The sequence below is a fragment of the Ceratina calcarata genome, unplaced genomic scaffold (assembly GCF_001652005.2).
Source record: "Ceratina calcarata isolate Rehan_Ccalc_2016 unplaced genomic scaffold, ASM165200v1 scaffold125, whole genome shotgun sequence".
NCBI lineage: Eukaryota > Metazoa > Arthropoda > Insecta > Hymenoptera > Apidae > Ceratina > Ceratina calcarata.
Window position 1 is genome coordinate 284137 of NW_017133515.1, and position 20704 is coordinate 304840.

The window sequence follows — 20704 nt, forward strand, 5'->3', positions numbered from 1 at the left end:
AATGCGTTTCTAAAGTGCATAAACTTTTAGGATTGACTGTATAGCCAATACATCCTTGAATTATATTTGAATTGTTGTCAAGTGCTGTAATGTACAAGTAACATAAACAGGTTAAATAAATTCAACTCAATGCGTTAATAAGTTGATATCATATATGCATATAACGCGATGCGATGATTAGTTAAGAAATTTCTTAACTACAACTTGTTGTCGCGTTAACAAATTTTCTGCTTTATAAATACGTACGTATTAGTCAGTATAAAAGAAAATGGCATTGAAAAAGCATCGAACAAAACAATGCATTTCAATTTAGGGTAGGATTTATGTCCATATTTAAATACATCTATGAGCAGTTTGATAGACAATATATCATTATGTACTTTCTCTTTTCATTACAGCTCCGAAGAAATGTATATATTTCCATAAATACGTCTTTTTTAACTTTCTCCTGTCGAAGAGGCCTGTAAACGTTTGATGAAGGTCCGTGGATCACGCAAAAGGTTATTGTGCATGTTTCTTTAACAAACATGACACACTTTACTCATCTCAATATCAACGTATCCCGTGTTTACACCTACCGGCGCGTTCTTTCTTACGGTGCAAAGTCAAGAAACAGTAAACGCGAGCAAGTAAGAAAAAAAAGTTTGATCTGCCTACACAGGCACACTCTAATAAACGCGTTGACGAGAAACATATAATATGCGCGTTCCTACAATTTGAGTCACGTTCTCTTTGAATAAATTTAAATTGAAAATAAGCTTCTTATGAAAACCGTTATCTCAGTGATTGTTAATTAGTACTTATCTACGTCTCATTTACAAAGAGATACAAATTAAACTCGTTAATAACAGAAATGTTATATAAAAAGGAATTATGATCTGTATTAATTCCCATTCGTAAAGCCAAGTTATTTCTTTACCTGTACACTGCAAAGTTAAGAACATTCGTCGAGCACATTGAACGGACCTTGTTAAATCTCAATAAGCAATTGAAGCAAGTAGCGCGGCACCAGCCGACCTTCGGATTATTCGGGCCATTACAAAAGAAAGTAATTCGCTTATTATGAACAATAGGTACTGCGACCGAGTAGGTAATAGGCGTCATGGTAGCGATCGATTTACATTTTTCCTTCGACAATTATCGAGACGGAGGCTAACAGCCACTGGACTTCGATCAAACCGATAAAAAAAGATGCCCAATACAAATCAAACTTCGTTAATGAACTGAGATAATAAGAACGGGGGATATGAAATCAAACTAAATTTAATCACAGAAGTAGCAACGCAAAGTTTATACTTTCCAACTACAAATAGTACGAACGAATAACACGACATGATAAGGAGATATCAAACGAGGAAGAATCACCACAAACCTTGTCATAACTTACGTAACGTTTATTTATGTTTAAATATATTTCCCAGTTGTACTGACTAAATTGTGGGCTATTAACGCGCATGGACCTTGAAAATATTCTCAAATGAACTTTGTGTGATTACAAAATGTAATAATGATTTTTCTAAACAGTTTATAATATATTATTCTATTAAGATAATATTCTGATTCTGTACATATATTTATAAATATGCTTGTGGCACAACGTATATAAGTACTTGAAAATGTTTAAATATATTTCCCAGTTGTACTGACTAAATTGTGGGCTATTAACGCGCATGGACCTTGAAAATATTCTCAAATGAACTTTGTGTGATTACAAAATGTAATAATGATTTTTCTAAACAGTTTATAATATATTATTCTATTAAGATAATATTCTGATTCTGTACATATATTTATAAATATGCTTGTGGCACAACGTATATAAGTACTTGAAATTTCGAAATAGAAATAATCAAAATTTCGTGAACTACATTAAATTTTATTGATTTACGTAAGCAATGTCGTTCAAAACCAGATCAATTCAATTTTTAACTATAAATGCTCCAGAGATAGCGATAAAAAACTGTCGTACAATGTCAGATATGTCAAGAGAGACGAAGAACGATCAACAACATGTGGCACGTTTTCGTTGGGCCCGATACAGGGCCAGTGTGACCACAGGCTTATCGTGGCCGACCACCACGCGTCGTCGTTACGTTCGAGTTGTGGGGCCCCTCGGGCGAAAACCTCGGAACCGGTTTCGAGCGTACAGAATGGCCGGGTAGCCGGCCAACGTGTGTATACGACTCGCTACGACTTTCTAAACTTCCGTCGCACAGCTAGTACACGCTGTACGCGTATAGATACATGCATGCAGTACGCTCAACCCGTGCACTTTATTTTTCATTTTTCCCCGCCAACATGTCACGGTGAAAACGTTCGAGAAGAATTTACCTCGTTAGAACACTCACACCACGCCTAACCGACGCTATACGCGTGGTTAGTAGCTCGAAAAATATTATCTCATTATACGACGCCTAGTGATGAAGCAAGAAAGGAAATGGACGACCATAAGAAGATTTAAACCTTGTCGTGATGCTTCGAATTGAATCATGAATCCGCAACATCTTATTGTCATACGCGGGCGGTCAGTTTTTTTTTTCTTTACATAAGTCGCGTGACGCGCGAACTCGTAAGAATTCTGAAAAACGAGGAGAACATCCAGAATGAAAACAGAGCACGTTGATGCAAGTTCCTAAAGGGATTATGTATTAAATTTATACCACCTCACGTATGACCCGCAGGTTTCAACCGATTGTTAAGGAAAAAGGGAAAGAGGCGCAAATCTATCGGTTTTCAACGATACTATTCTTAACAGTAGCCGGGAGGGCGGCACAACGCAGCGACGCAACGTTAGCGTCGTCGTCACCGCACACGTGTATTTACTATTTATGACAAAGGATATAGCAGTTGTACGGGCGAGAATAAACCAACCGTTACTACGCTTCGTGCCAGACGCCGTGCGAATCTCGCACGCCATGAGCATTCTTAATTACACCGGTCTCCTGTATGTGTTCACGACACTTGCCCGCTGCTACTTTGACAGACTTCAGATTGTTCGTAAACTGCGGGAGGGTTATAAGTAAGAGACGCGTTAAAATGAACTGGGGCTTCTACTACCGGTTCATTCTCATAATTTCGAACGAAGAGGAATCTTCAACACCGAACGAAGTGACTCGGAAATGAAAAAAGTTTCCTTGACTCACCAGAAATGTAATCTGGATCAGGGCGATGCGTGCTCAGCCAGTGTGTTTCAGCAATCCTGGACGCGTCGGGGTAATTCACAAAAAAAATCCCAATGGAGAGTAAAAAATATCCTCGTGGTAAAACCTAAGGCGCGATAATGCTAGTCGTCCGGCATTGGTACAAACGATCGTTAAAACACAGAAAACGAACACTGGAAAAACCACCACCGAACTCACTGTCCCGCGTTATTACGACGTACCGCGGCGGTCACGGCTCCCCTCGCGGTGTCGCGTGGGCGCGAGTCGCGGCACAAAACGCAGATTCGAAAAAAATAAAGGAAACGAGGTTCGTCGGCACCGTAAAAAGCCTCAGTAGCTATCGCGGGAAGTTAACACGCGTAGGACGGAACGAGACAACACGCGCGCTGTTCGAGACGCAACTGCCACTACCGCCGACTCTATTTCCCGCTGTGCTCCCCACCACTCGTCGCGTAATCCCCCACCACCTCGTAGTGAACCGCGTCGCCCCACTACGTTGTCCTTTCTGATCATTCTTTAGTCCCTTCTTCGGCCTTCGATGATTCTTCGATATACCAATGCTGCACGCAATAGGACATATACCTACGTACACGTCTCGATCAAAGACCCTTGGACACTTGTCACGAACACACAAATACCTATTCTCCTGCTCTCGCAACGTGCCAATTTTTAAATCCCAATCCCCTTACACACCTTCGCCTGACGATATACGGTGAGTCAATAAGGATTGCGATCTAAAGGAATTCGCTACTGATTTGTTTAACGTTATTAGTAGACCGCGGATTTTACGCGTTTGTACGAACATTGAATGTGCAGAAATTACAAACGCCTGCGGGCAATACAGAAAATTATCCGGAACATCAGAAACTGAATATTTCAGTGTTTAAATGATAAAATATCTTTAAAAATATTTCACGCGTTGCTTAAAAGTCCGCAGTCTATTTATTGGTTTATTTCATTCATTAATCACTACCGCGTCGTAAGGAACGGAGCTGATCTTTCACATAGAATCCGAAAACTTTTTATGTATCTCCGATACTTCTAGTTTGCCCGTAGGAGCGAGTTCCATATTGAGTTGTATAGATACCATTTCTCACAAGTGTTCATTCGCAAAAACGAATAGTGAAAAGAAGCGATTGAGCTTATCTCCTAATATGAGACTCGCAGCAATTTCGCACTGGTGTATGCGCTCTGAGAAATAGAGGAAGAAAAACATAGGACGTATGGAACTCGATGGCTAGACAAGAAACTGCAGTCTATACACTGTACAATATACAGAGGCTAAATATCTAAAGAGTTGAAACAGTTTATTCACGAGATAAAATTGTACTCAATAGAAATCGTTCAATCGATATTTCCTTGAACTTTGACCAATGAACATTTTTTTTTTTCTAACTCGCATCGAAATCATTAAGCTATCGGTTATAGAATAAGTCTATTTTTATTGTCTCACCGTGTATGTGTCTGACTCTGCGGGAGGAATTAACCCCGACAGACTTTTATTCGTTTTTTATGTACCTTTTACAGGCACGCAACGCAATGTGTAACAAGTATTCCTTTATAAAGATAACTTATTATTACCTTTATAAAGATAACCGTTCCTAGTACAATTACTTGTTTCTAGTACGATAACATAATTTCTCAAGCTTATTTAGATTCGTTAAAGGACCTATATAAAGGCCTTTAGTGTCCCATAATAACTTGGCTTGGAAATAAAATAATGTTCAGAAGAAATCGCATTCGGTCAGCCAAGTATAAATGCAATTTTGATATTTGCAATTTCAATACGTTCACTTTTTCTTAAAATAACGTGACTGAGAGTTAGACGCCCACGCACACGCGTGCCCGACGTGTAGCCGCTTTAATGGACACTACAGTCGCTGTGTGATATGGAGTAAGTGTAATTGTTCAGCAGACTGCGTGACGCTGTACGCCAAGGGCGTGGCTGAATGTTCAAGTCGGTAATAAAGCAATTAAAAGAATGCGGTGTTCCATATTCATTGGAATCGTTTCACAAGTTTCTTCTGTGGTCACTGCTAAATATAAGAATTTATTAAGTAGATCAATCACGTTACACACGTTCTACGAGATGGAGAAAGAGATTACACATTCAACAATGTTAAAAATAACAAATACATAGACTGTTATATTCATCGCGTTCTAATATGATATAAACCGCTAACATTTGTGAGATCGATAACTGGAAACATAAAGTTCATCGCTAGAACAGATCATTAAGGATGTATAGGCTATATACTTAAACATTGCTAACATGTTGAATTTGTTATTATAGATTCCTATTACTATTAAAAAGCTACCNTATTCAAATTAGAAGAAAAATACATAGAATTTTTCTCTTAGAAGACGTCAGTGCCCACAACTTCTATATAAAAATTTTTCGCCGTCGTCAATAATTGATTGGATATTCCCTTCTATACTTTTTGGCACATAGCTATTTATTATTAGCATTGTTCTTCCGACGTCTGATTTCTTTTTAATTATAGGAAATGCGTTTTTCTAATGTACATAAACTTTTGGGGATTGACTCGATAGTCAACACATCCTTAAGCATTGAGACAGTAATCTTTGAAAAATGTTTTCGACATCTCACAGATACCGTAAACTTTTGACTTCAACTTCTTCAGTTAGTTAATTCAGTCAGAAAAATATTTATTTTTTTACGTCTTTAATATATAAAACATGTGCCAGCAGGAGAATATCTTATTCCTGCATTTTACTGAAATGTTCGCGCGGAATGGGACCTCTGGCTACCACGTCGTAATTTTGCATAGTCCGCAGGCGAAACACGGAGTTCCCCTACTTAGAAGGGAATCGTCGTCGACAATAGCGAATAGATTTTAATCCCCCGAGTCACGACGACGACGACGACGCGACGGTAGCAGAAAATTTTGCCTCTTCTTTGAAGTAGCTTTGTAGGCTGGTTCGACGTATAACCGCAGCGGCTGGAGCACAAGCTGCCGCGTAACCTGTTCTCATTTTTATCGTCAGCATCAGGTTTCAGTGCAGGTGAGCTACGAAGGTGCTGAGCCGGAGTCCAGCGAACCAGGCCTCGCGGTACTCGAGCATTTCCTTCCTTCTACCACGTCGTGGAAACGCATTGACCTTCGGGACAAAATGCCGACGATCAATACTTACAAACGTTGCACCGTGTCATCGTCATTCGAGAGCGCAGCCGGAATTATGCGACTTCTTAACGATCAACGACGGCTCAAACTAATTGCAACGGCAAGCGTTTTACCCTCCGTGAAATTTAAAACCGTGATCCAACGCAACGTAGGAAACTCGATCGATGTAAAAGCAAAAGTATCGCGCAATGCACGCGTAGCCAATCGATTTCAAGCGCCCTCAACTATTTTTTGATTACTCAGACATTTTTTTTTTTAAATACAAGTGGCTAGGTAACGATGCGTTTGAAAGAATTTTCAGTCTTTGATGATTTACATTGCATTTATTGCGTATCAAAGCGAAACATTTTATGTTTGTCTCCAAGGAACTTTGACATGTTTCACTGTGTCTTTAGAAAATATTGTTTGGTAACAGAGGACGTAAAATCATTAATGCACAGGCAAGAGTAAAGTTTACTGTAATTTCTATAGGATTTTATTAACATTGTTACTTCAGTAATATTAATTACAGATACCAATGTTGATACCATTAATTACAGATACCGATGTAATTCGCAATGTATGGTACTAACAAAGGAGGAAAATATAAAAAGAAATGGGGGGAAACAAAATTATGAGTACGTATACGTAATTTGAATTTAAGAGAAGAAAACGATGATGAATGGTTGCAATTATTAATACAATTTTTACCGTATTAACGAACGCACGTGACAGTTGATTATTCAATCGAGAGGATGACAGTGTTTCCGACGAGAATTGATTTATTCGATAAAATGACATGCGATATCACAAGTCGGTAGACACACCGCTGCGTTCGATAATGTGGGCTTAAATGTACCATCTCCGTAATATTAATATACAATGTTTAAACGTCGCAAGGCTTGATGAAGCACTTGGCGATGCTGTACGCCTAAGTCGAGTGCGATGGAAGTATTGTATAAAAATCTAAAAACAACCCTAATCGGATGCTCAGCGCGGTGTATTTCCGGACTACGCGTTCTCTACGATCCCATAAGAAATAACGTTGCTTCCGGTACTACAGTACGTCTTTACGCGCTAAATAAAACGATATTTATTCTGAGATAAACGATACATATCTTTCTTCTCTTTCTTCTCTTTCCTGTGCTAATAATAATTTCGAGATGAGCTACGTGTTTATGTATTTACTTATCAAACTAATCAACTAATTCCATTTTGCGCTACTAGTCACATCGTGTGATTGATATATATGTATATGACACTAACGATCGAAGGTATCTCGTAATTTCTACTAATGTTACCTCCTCCCTCCCATCTCTTCAACCCACCTTCTCCCGTAAGTACATTAGACACGACCGAATAGAACATCGAGTTCAATAATATTTCTAATACTTCACTTACACGCTATTATGTACAGTTACGAATACCGCGCCGTGATACCCAAAAACGAAGACCGTTGAGTACCATTCTACTGGCACGATGCAATCATGAAAGACGAAAGAGTGTTATTCGAAACCGGTCGATTGCTTTTAACGCGCATTGAGAGATAGAGCAGGGTAGTGAAAAACAGTGAAAGAAATGAGCGAGAGAAAGAGAGAAAGAGAGAAACGACACACTCTGCTACGGGGAACGAGAGAGAAAGTAGAAGAAAGAGGGGACGTAATGCACGCATTCTCGAACTATGCTGTACAAAAGTCATTTTTTATCCAGTTTTACGAACGACGGAAAAGCGCTTCTTCTTCTCGTCGAGCACCGATAGCTTCATTATGCCACGCTGTCTTTACTTGGTTCTCAATGAAATCAATCTACGCAATAGGTATCTGCCGTTTATAAAACTGGACATTTGTCAAACAACGGTATAAATTTTTTTTCTTCACAAGTTACCAAATAGTTATTATGTATATATAATATAGAATTGCGATCGATGAAAATCGATTCTAATTTAGCGGCTACGTGAAAAAGCCAATGGAAGAAATATATCGCAAATCTCCGTATCGGTATCGCACCATAAAGTATTCTACAAAATTAACGCTAAAGGAAAATTCAATTGGTTAAGAAAAATTGTAAAATAACAATATGAAAGAAGTAACAAAAATGACGTACAAATATAACAACGTAGGTAACAATAATTACAAAGTATCAGAANCGTTAAAGATAATATATGAGATTAAAAAAAATTTTAGATAGATTATTAGAATAATAATTACTAGAGCCGATTTGTTCCATTGGCTACACACGGTAGTTTCACGCTGCCGCGTAATGTTACACGTACTAATAAAAGAAACATCATTTACTTGTACTGTATTTACATTATCGAGATATAAAAATACTAACAAAAAACATACCTATAGACAAGGTTCCCCAAACGATTCACCTGTTTAGAAATCAACTAATTCATAATCGAGTTTGGCAGTAATATTGTCCCTATCTAGTTGCATCCTTATTGTTGTTCACAAGATCATCTCTCATTCAGTTCTCAGTAAAATGTAACGCCTGTTACGACGTCCCACACGTACACGTTCCCTTAATGCTATCCATTAACTCTTTTCGTCTCTATATATCCTAAATTCTTTACTACTCTCTTGGAAGATTTCCATTGCTCGCTGCACACAGGCCTCTGCTGCGGATCAATATAAAAAGAGTCGTTCCTCCCAACTATCGACACAGCTATCATGTACACCGGCCACAAGGACAGCGATTTTATAAAAACACGTGACTTCGCGTAACATTTGCTTCACCGCTGAACCTAGTTTACAAAATTGAGCCATAAGAAACACACAATGCAAAACATACATCTTTCATTCATTAAAAAATACGTTGATGCCTATGCACATATTTTTTTGTTCTTTTTAGTAAAATCTGTATTTAAATGCGCAACGAAATGAACAGCAATTCATTTATAAAACTGTGGATTTCTTAATTAAATAATTATCGTATGAAATCACAATGAAATTTTTGAACTCAGAAGTGTAGGTTCAGCGAAGAACTTTTGTACCACACACTCGTTACAATCATACAGATTGAAGTACGTTAGAATTCGTGGTGGCAGAAAATATTCGAACTATCGAATCACTAATTTCAAGGAGGATGATTAATAAAAAATAATGATAATACTCGACATATTCGTCTTAACAACGTACCACAGCCCACGCTGGAGAAACGGCTTACAACATACACACGCATGCACCGCTAAGTGTGTGCACGTATAATAAGAATATTTAGTATGCACAAATATATATATGTATATATATATATTTATGTATATATATATATATATATTATCTCGTTATCTCTAGAAATATAATAAATTTTATGTATGTGTCGTGTATGCGTGTTACGTGTGTGCATAGACTCATACTAGCACTCTTCCGGTCCGGAGAAGTGTCTTGCATATTTATGATCTCTTCAAAGACAGTTACATGGAAGAATAATGGAACGGCAACTTTCAAGACACGTGAAATTCGTGTCGCTCGATTAACACCTAGCCTCGGAAGTTGCATGATTAAACTTATCGGAGTATTCGATACATAATCTTTTTTCAATTAATTTTAAACAATAGTTTCCTGAGCATTCTGCCGACAGAAGAAATCCAGCTTTATCGCGAAACGATATCTCCGATAATTGTTTAACTAAAGATTGCTTCGTTTGCTGACAATATTGCACAATACGCTCTGATAACCGATATACCGTTATTATTGAAAACTATTTTGTATTCGTAAACAAATAAATCTACGTTGTTATCCTCTCCGAAGACTTAAAACCGGCATCATTTTTTACATTTGCTTACGGACTTGTCGAGTATACAACCTGCTGAGAATCCTTACGATTTGCAATAGAGAATATCCTCGTTGGATAAAATTGTTGAGCTTGCAGACAGCCTACAAGCATAGGGAGAACACTTTGGTAAGTTTATAGCAACTTTATCCAGCTCGATTGTCAGAAATGACCGGTCAAATTCTCCTAAGAGATCGGAAAGGACTTTTTAGCTTTCAGTTTCGTTTCCGTAGAATCGTTTTTCCTTTTGTCTTTACGTATCTTCTCGAGACTTTTAATAGTGAATTTGCTACCCTTACTACCGCACGGAAGCTTTTTGGTAGATTCCACCGATTTTCCATTACTGGTTTCCGCGTCCGCGTCGTCCTCTTCAAGCCTCTTGCCTTTTACGGTTGTTTCCTTAGTCGAATTCTTCTTAGCGCTTTTAGTACATTTCACCGAGTCCAGTACGGACTCTATACTACTCCTATACTTAAACTGATTCATAGACTTCTTTTCTGGTTTGAGCTGACTGTGTATGCTTTCACAATCGGAAGTGTCTTTATTATTATCACTAGAAGTATTGGAAAATGATGGTGACTTTTCTCCATTTGCATATTGTCGGCAGTCTTCAACGTGTATGTCGACCAAAGTCGTATGGGATATTTCCGTATCAGCCTTCTTGTGATCACCATACGAATTCTTCTTTGCTCTGCTAAATGGATTTTTTGTTTTCGGCAAAGAGATTTGTTTCTTTGCGATGTGATCAATACTCTTCGGTAAGAAAATGTGTCTCTTCGTAATTTGATCAATATGATTTGATGAAAAGTAACGGCACGTACTTTCCAATATCGTTTTATTAGATTTCTTATCCTGAACGTTCGAAGTTATTTCCACCTCTTTCTCATTCTTCTCGTCTTGCTGTTTGATATTATCCGTATTACTGCTCGTTTGAGTTAATGCATCCTTACGATCGACCTCCTGGTTGGTGACTGTATGTTGATCACCTAAAATTATTGCACGAACTATTCTTCGCTGCAAGGCAACGTATTCTTCATCACAGGGGATAACAGGTGATTCCTCCCCTGTGAGAGGCCAGTGCTAGACAAGCTTCTCGGTGCGTGAACTAGTTGGAATAGAGCTGATACTGCTTGAATTATTAGAAGTGGTATGGTCGTGGCTGCTGGTGTGTGTGTGTCCTCCTTCCTGCCCCCCCTGACTCTGGGAGAGGCTTAGTCGCCGTCAGTTTACCAATTCTACGCTTACAAATTGCTTCAATCTCTCTAAGTATTGATTATACAACTCCACGTCATTGTGGCCAGCACCCTACAAATATAATAGAATTATAACATTTATACAATTTATTAAAAAGTAGCCAAGAAGAATATAAGTGTTGTTATATACCTCAACCCATAATGGTTCTACTGCTCGTGGGCACCTTTCATAAATAGCCAAACCATGACTGAAATTTATCACTTCGTCCTCAGTCCCATGAATTACCAAAACAGGGGATGTTACTTTGGGCACTTTGTCTATACTGTAAAAGAAATAAACTTTATCAACTTGTTATACTTAAATCTATATTTGTTTCTAATGATAAATACAGGATATGTAATAGATAAATAAGGGCATGTAAATACATAGTCGATCTCAATTGTCTGTCATTAATTTAATCGAATGAAAAAAAGGACTGGGGATAAGCAAAGCAGAAGCATAAAACCTATTAGCGAAGTATGCGTCAACGGATCATGCAATTTATAGGTTTCCATGACGCAAGCATGTATGTAGATAAACTTTTATTGCTTCCCATCTACGTTCCGAGAAAAATCCGAAAAATTTCAATTCGTGCGCTACGTGAATATAAGCACGCGCGTAACATTCTAATAAGGTTCCGTGAACCCGTTATGTCAGTCAGCAGTTCGATTCGTTTTGTATCAGGTTTAAATTGTAAATATAGAATTAAACGTCGGTGTGTATTCAACATACAAGCGTGTGTGCACCTGCACCACGTGTATGGACGTATGTACGTACGCACACTTGAATGGGAAGCAGTGTCATGCGCGTAAACTTAGCTGTGCCAATCACAGGTATGCGATAAGCGGATTATGGATCGCGTTTCATTTAACGCAATAAAGGGGGACGCGCGTGTGTTAAGAAGAATTTAACCTACCTAGGAAAGGCGTCGAAAAACCATGTCCTTTTAGTATTAGGGAACGCGACTCGCATTCCCGACATCAGGGGTGAATGCAGAACGACTGCACCAACCTCGTATCGTGCGGCCAAATCGACCGTGGGCACAGTCCCGATACTCTGACCATAGAGAATAATGTTCTCCGGACTAATACCGTAACGTGTCCGGAGAGCATGCCACGCAGCATCTATGTCTGCGTAGAGGTTCTTTTCCGATGGCCTACCGCCGGAAACACCGTAACCCGAATAATCGTAACTGAATATGTTACAATTTATCCGCGAACCGAGTCCCAAATAAAAGCTGGACAGCTGTCCCAGATCCACCGCGTTCCCATGGGAGAATAAGATCGTGAAACGTGCGGTGGCTGAGCATCGTATGAACATGCAGGCTATGCGATTCCCTCGTGATGTTCTTGCGTAAAAACCTTCCACCGATTCTTTCTCCCGTTCCGTGTACTGCCATTCCGCTCTCTCGGACAAAGAAATCGTAAACTTGGAGCCCTCATCCTCGATGAACGTGTACGTAGGCTCAGGTGGTAGAAACGCTAGTTTCGCGGCGATCCTGGACGGGCAAGGTGGACAGCAAAACAAGCAACAGAGTTCACTAAAACTTAACCCGTTCATCGTTCCACGGTAGAACTAAACACACACGATAGCGTTGTTTATCACGTCTCTTCGTAGATACTCCACATCGAGATTAACGAGTTTAGATTCGAAATTTCTATTCCATGCACTGTACTTATCACGGTCACTGATTCAATCGTAATGTCATTTGTTATCGTACACTCGATAGAGTCTCTTACGATGATTCAGCCATGACGGCTCGCAGGAACGGACGTTTTCTCTCCCTCCTGTTTCCTGTCTCTCTCGCACTTCGCTCCCACCCACTGAACGTTACACACTTTCATTGTATTCAGGTAAAACCAAATACACGACGAAGATGGAGAGATCACAGCCATGGCGCTACTTTTGATGTGTTCTTTCTATACACTGCTCACCATGCTCACCATTGGTGAAAGATTTAACGCCGACGAGATGATTCGACGTGTATACGAAGAATGGCCGCTAATTCAAGTATCGCTGACTAAAGTCACCAACGCCATAAATAACTGTGTAAAACATACTGCACAAGGTTTATCACTTTTCGTGCGGACGAAGCATTAACAACATAAAATCTGAGGCGCAAGCTTAGAGCATCGAACTCGAAAGTCTCTAGTCTAACGTTTTAAGGAATTTATTGGACATGGTATTGATGGTATATATTCTCCTCTCCCTTCTTTAAATGTTTTTCCCTTCGTGCATTCCTCTGATAATTTTTCTCCCACGCTCAAACTATTCGTTGCTGCCTCTTCGTATTTTAATCCTTTTACTTTTATTAAAATATAAGGTATATTTTCTTATACAATACATTCAAACACTGTGAGTAGTTTGCAATTAGCTTTATTTAAGATGTTAATTTGTATACATGTATATCTTCTTCAATTGAATTATTGAGGAAGATTGTTGCAGTCCGTCCAAGTACATCCATAAATTAAATCCAGTATAAAAATATTGGTTCATTATTCACGTCATCTTCTATGATTGTATGACCCAACATACATATTTACATAATGTATAATACGTGAATTGATGAATTAAGTTATTTATGCGGTCAACGCAAGTCAAATTAAGTCTGACTGTGTTATATAGTGATATTCAATTAATCGCATCACAGGCATCAATCCAGTCGTTGTAAACATCAATTGGTTCTGATAATCCATTAATGGTAGTTTGATAGTCTTCTAAACAAACTCTGCAGTAGATTCTTGCCGTATTACGACTTTTGTCCCTAAAATTAGAAATTACACAGATTAATATTGCAAACGAAGTAATAATATACTTGTAAGCATTATGATCAAACTCGGGCTGACTCGTGCAAGCGCGATTGCGAATGTACCTAACCTATATATGCACATATGCATGTGCACTTCTTTGTGTATGTTGATACTTACATTTTAACTTCGCAAGACTTCTCGTGGTTACAAAATGGGCATGCAAATTGCGTCTCCATAGGTTCGATCGCTCTCTTTCTTTGTGGAGCTTGACGTTTACTTTTTCTGCGACCCATTGCCAACAAATTCGATAAATCTATTATGTACGATGCACCTTTGTTCGTGCACACTGTGCAGGCAAATCAAGGCAAATGGTGGCAGGTTTGAGTATGCACTTTAGAATGGCATAAGACGATCTTCTGACAAAAACTAGTATCTTAGAAGTATTATAGCACCCCTAACGTAAAAACTAACAACTAGCTAATGTAAAAAATATAGTTTCGAAAAAGATCGTGCGATTGGAATGAGATACTTTCATAACTAAACGATCATACATAAATTATGTACAGTATATATAATGTTGGTTGGAAAAAAGGGCGATTCAAAGTAGAATCTTATAGATTGTGATTGAGAGTTTAGGGCAGGATATGAGATTTATTCAGACTTCAGACTCTTAATACGTATATTTTCAGAGTAAATGAATCGTTAACTTAATACTTATTAAAATCCTTCGATATTTATTAAAATCAATGAAGGAATTTAAAATTTGTTTAAAACATTAGAAAATTAGTAGATGCGAACATTCAATATTAAATTATTATTGGTTTATTGTTTGCATAATTAAATATTAATAACACGCGAAAGTTTTTGAACCCTGTTAAGAAGTAAATCGCCTTGTTTAACCATGGCTTGATATTGCCAATTTTTACTGTCTGGTCTATTAGTTTCAACTACTCCGCCAACCCGATCTACTTTGCAATGTAATCTTCCAGCGGCGATGAAACGTGATATTTCCCTAGAAAGAATAATTAATAATAAATAAATCCTATGCTACGTTTATCAGAGAAAAGACCATTTTTGCTTACTGATCGATGTATTCTACTGTGACACCAAATGCTTCAGCCATGTACTGAAGCGTTAGAGATCTGTAAGATTCTAAAAGCTGCGTATACGCGAGGATGCGCATCTCCCGTACATAATACCGATAATGTGGAAAAGCTAAATAATCTCTGCGCAATAAACCTTCGACATGTGCTGAAATATGGGCATATTATTAATAGGCGATTTTAGATTCAAGACTCTTTGATAAAACTTCATAATTTTAGTACCTAGATTTTTGAAAAAGTCGGCGTACTGACAGTTATATAAAGAGAACAAGTATGCTTTTACATCTGGATTACTATGAAGTACTTCCAGAATTTCTGAGCCCTTTATAATCTTGTCTCGAAGTTCGTTCCTAGGCAAACTTATCATGCTTAAATATACTGTGTATCTCACAAATGTGTTATAATCCATGAGTTCATAGCTCGTAAACGTGCTAATCGTATCCAAGAAGAAATTCGCAGCTTCTTTAAAGTCGCGTACCGCTATACAGTATGTTCCTTGATATACCTTTAAACGATTTCGTCTATCCCAATCTCCTCCTTCTTCTATTAAACTAAAATAGAAACCAGTATTTATAAAACTCTTTTTATATTTAATCGATAATCCAATTTGTCGTTCATACCTTTTAGCCTTCTCTATGTTTTTAGTAATATGTTCATGATCTAAATAAAATAACCCAATTCTAATGTTGTGGAACACGATATCCAATCTATGTCCTAAGGATACAGTCTTATCATAAGTTTTTCTAAATGCTGAGATTGCCCCGTCCTTATCACCTATTCTGCACAAATGCTCGGACTTTTTCAAATTTGCTTCTCTTACTTCCATTTCACCTAAATTCTGTTCGGCATCTTCGATCGCAGCATCCAGTTCCTTTAACTGTTCCATGTTCTTGGCTTTCATAGCGGCCAAGAGTTCTTTGTCAACTGGCCAATCCAAGTCTTTACAAACTTCCTCATAGAATGGAGCCATATCTAGAAAAGGTAGCAATTTTAAAACATTCTGTAAGCAATACCTAAACCAAATGGTGCACAAGAAGGAAACAATAATTTGATCAAAGTAGTAAGAGAGATAGAGTCGTAAAAAGGGGTTACGGAAGACGTCATTTTAATTTTTTAAATTTCATTTCATACACAGTACAAATTAATTTATAGTTAAAAATGTTTATCTTCTAATAGACTTCGATCGAAAACAGAATTATTCCTACTATAAGTATAAACTGACATCGTAAATTGTAACGTAAAAAGTGCAAACTCACTTTCTGCTTTAATGGCATCTAACAGTTTCTTCTTCAGAAAAGAGTCATCCTTGTGCTCCGGTAGGCTTAATAAAAATTTAGTTTGAGCCAAATCCAAATTAGGATTCTTCTCCAAACCCTCTTCCTCGAGATTTTCTAGCGGCATTTCGATATTGGAACTATATTTATATACAACACGCGACAAACTGAAACTTTATGCCTCCTACTTGCGAACATGAAGCATATGAATATGAGTGGTCCACGAGCCAAGAACGGAAATAACGTTTCCATAGCCACTCACTAGGTGACGGACAGTGTTTCCTGGTTTTGAATGCTATTTTTTAAACACTTTTATGTTAAAAAGGTCAGGAAAAAACGGTGGCTATTAAAAATGTTGATTCATGCGATAATAGGACATATGCTGCAAATCCTTCATACATTTCAAGTTAATTGATCAGCTAGAACATGAAAAAGTACCAGGTAGACATATATACTAAAAAAAATCATTTAGATCAGAATAGATTATTAAAATGTTTATATTTGCACGAAATTGCTATCTGTATATGTATTATGTATAATCGTACTTCTCATCTTACTAATAAATTACTATTTCACAACTTATCGTTCCTTTTTCCAGAAACGTGAACATTTTCATTCTTGTAGGAATTGTACACAAAATAATTGCATGTACACACGCATAAACTTTAAAATAATATTTATTTATTCTTTATACGAAATTGACCGATTGGTATATTTAAATTTTCATTCGAGTTTCATGTCGGAGAACAATATAGCATTTGCAGGATTTATCATTATGACAGTTTTATTCGGATTTCAAGTCCGTATAGAGATCCAAGTTGAACAACTTATTCGTAATCTTATTATTACATATTATGCAACTTTTTCGTATTACTGTGACATGGATAAGTGTGTAGATACATATATATTATGTACCTCTGTATGTGTGATCAAACCAGAATAAACCGATTTAGAACTGAAACACAGGAATTTGTTCCTTGGATCGATCTGCGGTTCAAATTACGTTCAATTACCATGAATAACAGGATTTAACGAAGTACCAGGATGCATACATATTACTCGCAAATATTTTTATAAAAATAATCAATGAATTCTTCCTTTTGCGCTATGAGTAATATCGATGTATGTACGCATGTATACGTATGAAGTGTCGTAAAAAGAGGTAATGGTAGAATATGAAAATAAAATATGTTTAAATAAGTCATAGAAGACAGATTTTAATAACTGTTTTTATGTACTCGAATCCACGAGTTTGTTTAAAACGTTTCTCGATCGAACCAATACCCCATGTATTTCATAAAGTTGAACGTAAACGACATACGTGTACATATACGAACATATACAAAGGGAATATACAAACGGCACTGTCGACATACATAGTGACACAAATATTCAATCGCAGTTCACATTTTTCGTCTGAAATACATAAAATTCAAAATGCATACATATAACGTAGTGTTCATATGTATGTATGGAACGAAGAACCTGGGGTGCCAGTGCTCCTGCTTTCCAATTTTGTGTGTAGTTTCATTGCGGTGTTTACCTTTTTTTAGAGAAAGACTGATCACGCGTTACGACCAAATTACATCGAAAAAAGAATGTACTTAAAAATAACAAGGTCAATTTTTTCATGCGTCATAAGATAAATTCTGAAAATATTTAATATTTGGAACTATGAAACAATCGCGACTACGATTAAAAATATACATAGCGTAATATTTTCTGATACATAATAATATTGATCATGATATTCACAATGCATATAATCCTGTTCATCTCTTCTCGACTGAATCACCAACGCCAAGTCTGCTGGAAACATTTTCTCAGCGAATCGTTACTACTTTCTTGTGCTCCATTTGCTCGAGCGCAAAATCAAATATGATTTTCAACTGCATTGGAGGAAAGTTACTTCAGATTTAATAGAAAGGAAAGAAAACTAATCGACTGTTCCTCGACTGTTTTTCGGCCATGAACGTGATTTCCTTTTCCTCAATGATCCGCGAGGAGAACATTGCCCTGTAAGAGGGATCTCAGCGATCTATGTACATAAAAGATATTTGCAACTCTTTACGATACAGGTATCATTATTACTCAGCATGCGAGCAGGTATGTCGGATACGTTGAAATACGATCGGCCGTTAACAAGAGCAGGCCTCTTCCACTAGTTAGAAGCCATTAGATGAAATAATAAAATTAATGGTTCTCTTCAGTTGCTCTGTTCAACGCAATAGTATAGTTTGATTACCCGTTAGCTACTCCATTTTCTGTCTGAACAGTATTAAGTGGTCGGATGATAAGAACTAATCAGCGCTGCATCTACTGGTTCCATGCACGAAGGACACGTCAAGGAACGCAGTAACCAATCGTCGATACAGACAGCATGATAAGTATGCATACAGGGTAAATAACGCACTTCCTCTCCCACCTGGAGCTCCATCATGCATATCACACATTCTCCCTTTTTAGTCCCATCGTATTCTCTCATAGGCAGGTGTTGAATAAGTCCTATGCGTTTCGCTATTCTAACTTGCTGTTCCTCTTCGGTACCTGTTCCTAGATTAACACCGATGCCAATTTGTTGAAGGTGAAGTTCCCTCGTAAAAATTGGTGCATAAGAAAATGTAACTGGCCCCTGTGGAATCAATGGAATAAAAACTCTTTATACAATTGTAACATATAATTCTTATTCATTAACATTCAATGATACTGAAACTGCGAACCTGACCAAGCATTGTTATCAAACGAGAAAAACCGCGATAAAATCAATCTAACACGTACATATATCGTTATCGTCATGATAATTAGGTGCAAATTTTTATAGGTTCTTTTTAATAATGTTTAAAAATAATGTGAAGAATAATGTTTCCATCGTTGATGTTGTGCGAAATAAGAAAATTAATGAATCGATGCGATGATAACACGCACGGTAGGGATCGCAAGAGAGCGAGTGATAGCGCACAGTAGAGAAAGAAACGGAATTACATTGTTAGGTACCGGAGGTCCGAGGCCTTCTTGCAGAGAGCCTCTGGTCAACGTAGGAGGATCAGGATTGTTACTTAACAAAGTAGTATTGTCCTGCTGATTGCTTCCAGCGCGTTTCAAGCAATTTCCCATTTTGGTGAAACGTTCGTTCTCCTTCTCCTCCTTCTCCGCCACCAGCACCGACACCACCACCACTACCACCTTCTCCTTTAGGTTCGCGTTTCACGGACAACGTGTTTAGGGGCTCCTTAATCTCTTTGATCCCGACGTCGTAATTAAACAATCATGATCAATTTGACGTGGGAAATTTCAAGTTTTATTCCCATCATGAACTCTTCTCTCCTCCTCGAAACACGTAACGAAGTCCGTTTCGATCTCCCAACGGATCACGGTCTGTGTCACGGTTTCAAATTCAGTAAACGGATTTTCTTTCTTCAAAACATTATTTTCCGTCTTCGTCGCCGTCGTCGTCGTCGTTGTCACATAGGTATCCGCGAACCCGTGCCACTGCCACAGTCAGGTGTCCGACGATGTTGAATGCAGCAGCGCATTTAGCGAGATGCAATTTAAAAAAAAGAAAAGGAAACAAAACAAAGGACTAGTTAACCACAGTTTGCTAAGAAAGAGACTTTTCACACCATGCATTCGTCAAACTCTCAGTCGTGCACTCAGTCCACGCGCTTAGTAAACACAGCACTGCTTTGTTTCTACTGCGTAGTAGAAGTAGAAGTATAAGACATACAAATGAAAGATTACTGGACACCATTCGTTGTTAGAAGGAATGACATTTTCTAACATCCAATCACGATAGGACGATTTAATGACAAAAATCTTAGTCCATTAATAAAGATGTTTTATATCTACACTTCATGTTAAAATCAAATTCTTCGTTTTTCGTTAACTTCGAATTATGTTTTCATTTTTCCATGATGATTTATCTTATTGAATCTTAGAGCATATACTACTGGAGGCAGCACTCCGCTTGCCGAAGTGTAGGGGAGTTACTAGAGAGTGAGACAGGTATAACGGGGTATATGCTGTCTCTTTCTAGGAGCACGTGATTGGTTGACGGTTGTCGCCACCGTCAACCGCGGAAAACAAGTGATTTTCTTTTGAAAGTGAAGTTCTTTAGCGATAATTTATTGAATTAATTCAATGAAAAATGCCTAAAAAGTGTTGTATACCAAATTGTAAAATACAGCGAGATGATCCAGGTGGTTTTGATATTAGTTTCTACATGTAAGTTTCAGTTGAATGTAAATGATTCCCATTTATTTGATTCAAATTAGTTTAATATTATTC

The 20704-nt window shown here is 37.7% G+C and overlaps 5 protein-coding genes across 5 annotated transcripts in view; all 5 read right to left on the minus strand.

Moving 5' to 3' along the window:
• Window positions 1–3552, minus strand: part of LOC108627153 (semaphorin-1A-like) — a gene marked incomplete at its 3' end in the record, with an annotated part of 266616 nt that extends 263064 nt beyond the window's left edge. Inside the window, exon 1 of the mRNA XM_026815541.1 lies at window positions 3144–3552. The remainder of the gene's footprint in view (window positions 1–3143) is intronic.
• Window positions 3553–11136: 7584 nt separating this feature from the next.
• On the minus strand, window positions 11137–13548 carry LOC108627271 (alpha/beta hydrolase domain-containing protein 17B). Its single transcript, XM_018028451.2, has 3 exons — window positions 12210–13548; window positions 11444–11576; window positions 11137–11365 (listed from the first exon to the last, which is right to left on the minus strand). The coding sequence occupies exons 1-3, from the start codon at window positions 12851–12853 to the stop codon at window positions 11282–11284; spliced, it is 861 nt and encodes a 286-aa protein (XP_017883940.1). The 5' UTR covers window positions 12854–13548; the 3' UTR covers window positions 11137–11281.
• Window positions 13549–13653: 105 nt separating this feature from the next.
• Window positions 13654–14745, minus strand: LOC108627261 (transcription elongation factor 1 homolog). The gene is made up of 2 exons (XM_018028440.2): window positions 14221–14745; window positions 13654–14057 (listed from the first exon to the last, which is right to left on the minus strand). The coding sequence occupies exons 1-2, from the start codon at window positions 14334–14336 to the stop codon at window positions 13925–13927; spliced, it is 249 nt and encodes an 82-aa protein (XP_017883929.1). The 5' UTR covers window positions 14337–14745; the 3' UTR covers window positions 13654–13924.
• Window positions 14746–14847: 102 nt separating this feature from the next.
• Rpn7 (regulatory particle non-ATPase 7) lies at window positions 14848–16651 on the minus strand. Its single transcript, XM_018028415.2, has 5 exons — window positions 16403–16651; window positions 15767–16118; window positions 15369–15697; window positions 15126–15294; window positions 14848–15055 (listed from the first exon to the last, which is right to left on the minus strand). Exons 1-5 carry the CDS (start codon window positions 16545–16547, stop codon window positions 14881–14883), a joined length of 1170 nt encoding a protein of 389 aa, XP_017883904.1. The 5' UTR covers window positions 16548–16651; the 3' UTR covers window positions 14848–14880.
• Window positions 16652–17079: 428 nt separating this feature from the next.
• Window positions 17080–20404, minus strand: Rnf11 (Ring finger protein 11). The gene is made up of 3 exons (XM_018028429.2): window positions 20145–20404; window positions 19403–19909; window positions 17080–19052 (listed from the first exon to the last, which is right to left on the minus strand). Exons 2-3 carry the CDS (start codon window positions 19532–19534, stop codon window positions 18699–18701), a joined length of 486 nt encoding a protein of 161 aa, XP_017883918.1. The 5' UTR covers window positions 19535–19909; window positions 20145–20404; the 3' UTR covers window positions 17080–18698.
• Window positions 20405–20704: the final 300 nt, after the last annotated feature.